A 3,066-nucleotide genomic window follows, 5' to 3' on the forward strand; every position below is an offset into this window, starting at 1 on the left:
TCGTTGAAGAGATTTAGAAGAAATTTGGCAATTTTTTCGTTTTTTTATCAAAATTTTTTGAAGTCCAAGAAAGAAGACAATCATGGTTTTATATTATGTTTTGCGATGAAAGTTTTCACCGTAATCACTACAAAAAAAAGACATTTACAACGAGCAAATCTGTTGAAGATAACCAAATTTTTGTTGGAAATAATCAATTTTCCAACGGAAGGGTCCGTTGGAATTAGATCGTTGGAAATTGGTATCCATTGAACAACCGTTGGAATTTTCAATGGCATTTTGACGGATTTTTCCGTTGAAAATTTTCAACGGATTTTCCAACCGTAATCCGTTGGAATTTTTCAATGGATTTTTCAACCGCAATCCGATCCGTTTTAATTTTTTAACGAAAAACTCAAAATATATTCTGGATCCCGACCCCGACCCTAGCCACCGGCTCCGACCCTAGCCACCGACCCCGACACTAGCCATCAATCCCGACTCTATATCGAACCCGAAACTCACTTCCTAATATATCACCCATCATCTCCACTACTCCAGCACAATCTCCTTAACTTTAGAATTTCAATTGATAATCATCTAACTGCTCCATGTTAAATTTCTGATATCATATAACATTAATATATATATACATATATAAATATTTATATATTTATATATATACATACACATATATACATATATATATATATTTACATGTATGAATATTTATACTTATATATGTATAAATATATATATATATATATAAATATATATACATGTATGAATATTTATACACATATATATTATATATATATACACATTCAAATTCATATATATATATATATATATGCATAACATATATATGTAGTATAGATATATAATATATACATATTAAGAGTGGACGTTTCGGTTCCTATCGAACCGAAAATTTCGGTATTTTTTTCGAATCATACTATTCAAAAACCGTTGCTGAACACTTTCAACATTATATACACACACACACACACGAAGTTAAGGATTATACACCGTCCAAAAATATTTATTTTCTGTATCATTGTTTTCCAGTAAAATACATTTCAACGTTAAACAGACTAAACGATGGTTTAGATATCATCGCTTTTTGGGAAATAAAGAGGAAAAAAAACGTAAAATCACAAAATCCAGGCGCCTTCATAAACAGCATCCCATCTACACAACCCTCCCTTGCAACTTATTACAATAATTTCAAATAACCACTGCAATTATCACAAATTAACCCGACTTAATTTGTTTATGTTTCAGCAACTATATATATGATTTATGTTTTCCGTCATTCACTACCATTTGACGTGTGCCACAATGGGTCGGATAACGATGACGTCGTCTTCCCAAAGGCTAAGTTCCACAGCTCCATATCCGGTGCGAAATCCTGCTTCAGATCTGCTTGGTACAAACCGAGCTGGTTCAGACCGTGGAACGAAGTGGGCAAGGCGAGATCATTGTCGGAGTGGCTCTCATCGACTGTCGGGTAGGAGGTGGGCCCGTTGAGCTGCGAGGCCACGAACCGGTCTAAGGCTTCCCATCTGACGTGGCAGCTGTTGACTGGTCCATCGTGATAACTGCTCGTTGCATCACTAGGGCTCTCGAGGGTGAGGTGTTTCCTGAAAGGGTCTATATTTAGCTCTTCCTGACCAGATCGCCCCATAGTTTCGGGAAATCGCTCGATGGTCTCTTTGTTGAACATCTGTGACGACGTTGTCTCTCCGCCGGTTAGGGTTTTACGAAGATTCTTCTTCTTGAAAGTACGACAAACCACCCACCCTTCTTCCACTGATGTTTCCCCTGTAATATTCGCAACCTATTTACAGAAACACGTAGCCGCAATAATCAGTGTATATATATATATACACACATACATGTATATGTATATATACATATTCTATGCCGTCATGCACATTGTTTGGACATATTCTATCGCTGAACCCGATACCACTTACGGATATGACTCTCACACTTTCATGCGTCACGTGTGAGAAAATATTGTCACCTACGATGAAGCATACAAACCAATATACTGTATAGAACTGTGACAAATAACAAATGAGAGCATCCATAAATACGAAGAAACTTACGCTGGTGTCATCGGAGGAGATATTATCGTCGAGTCGGTATTCATGCATGATCCAATCGGATCTCTGGCCGTGGGGGGCTCTTCCTTTGTAGAAAACCAGAGTCTTCCTCATTCCGATCCTTTGGCCATTGCTGTGAATGATCTTGTCGCGGCCTGTGGCCTTCCAGAAGCCGGCCGTGGTGGCTCGGTTCGTCCTCATCCCCGACGGGTACTTCTTGTCTTTGTGACTGAAGAAGTACCAGTCGTTCTGAGGCGCCGTCCCTATTTTACACATCTCTGCATAAGGACAACAATATTATCATCCATACCACGCTTTCATGCATCTATAAACCTTCTTCTTCATCTCTCCAACTTATTCTCATTACTTGAAGAAAGGAATCCACGAGAGGAACATAGAGGAACCTTGAATATCCCAAGGCTCGAGCTTGTTGAGATCAACGTCACGAATAACATCGAGATCGATCTTGACGCTAGAAACCTTCTTCCTGAGGTAATACTGCAAGAGCTCTTCCTCGGTCGGATGGAATCTGAACCCCGGAGGCACCTGAGATTGCCCGTTTACGGATATGTTCATAGTTTCCGACAGCTTTCAAGATCTTAACTAAGAAGAGACAAAACAAGAAGTAATAGCTAACAAACTGAAAGTTGGTTTGTTGTACGAAGAAGACGAGGGCAGAGGGTGAGTTTATATATATATATATGTGTGTGTGTGTGTGTGTGTATGGCCAGCAATGATATATGCATGAGGAAAACGCATCTGTCTTCCTCCTAACGTTACCTTCTGGTATCAGTCTATGTTTACATTTTGCCGCTACATAAAAAACACGTGTTTGGACTTTGGAGGGGGGTCTCACTTGTCTAATCCTATGCATGTATACATACATTCATCATTGACGTATCTCTGTATAGTTAACCCAACCCACTGAATTGAAAATTTTATCATATGATCAAAATACTAATCGGGGGAATAACTT

General features: G+C 38.6%; 1 protein-coding gene across 1 annotated transcript; it reads right to left on the bottom strand.

Moving 5' to 3' along the window:
• Positions 1-1,186: 1,186 nt before the first annotated feature.
• LOC104827640 (NAC domain-containing protein 43-like) lies at positions 1,187-2,672 on the bottom strand. Its single transcript, XM_010560843.2, has 3 exons — positions 2,495-2,672; positions 2,082-2,368; positions 1,187-1,819 (listed from the first exon to the last, which is right to left on the bottom strand). Exons 1-3 carry the CDS (start codon positions 2,664-2,666, stop codon positions 1,292-1,294), a joined length of 987 nt encoding a protein of 328 aa, XP_010559145.1. The 5' UTR covers positions 2,667-2,672; the 3' UTR covers positions 1,187-1,291.
• Positions 2,673-3,066: the final 394 nt, after the last annotated feature.

This window comes from Tarenaya hassleriana, unplaced genomic scaffold, assembly GCF_000463585.1.
Source record: "Tarenaya hassleriana unplaced genomic scaffold, ASM46358v1 Cleome52, whole genome shotgun sequence".
NCBI classification, from domain to species: Eukaryota; Viridiplantae; Streptophyta; class Magnoliopsida; order Brassicales; family Cleomaceae; genus Tarenaya; species Tarenaya hassleriana.

Bases quoted from the DNA above. Each gene is read 5' to 3' on its own strand.
- LOC104827640 (XM_010560843.2), bottom strand. From the start codon at position 2,666: ATGAACATATCCGTAAACGGGCAATCTCAGGTGCCTCCGGGGTTCAGA. The intron at 2,369-2,494 runs GTTCCTCTATGT...GTCCTTATGCAG, and splicing joins CGAGCCTTGGGATATTCAAG to AGATGTGTAAAATAGGGACG. The intron at 1,820-2,081 runs GTATTTATGGAT...TTCTGTAAATAG, and splicing joins ACACCAGCGTAAGTTTCTTC to GTTGCGAATATTACAGGGGA.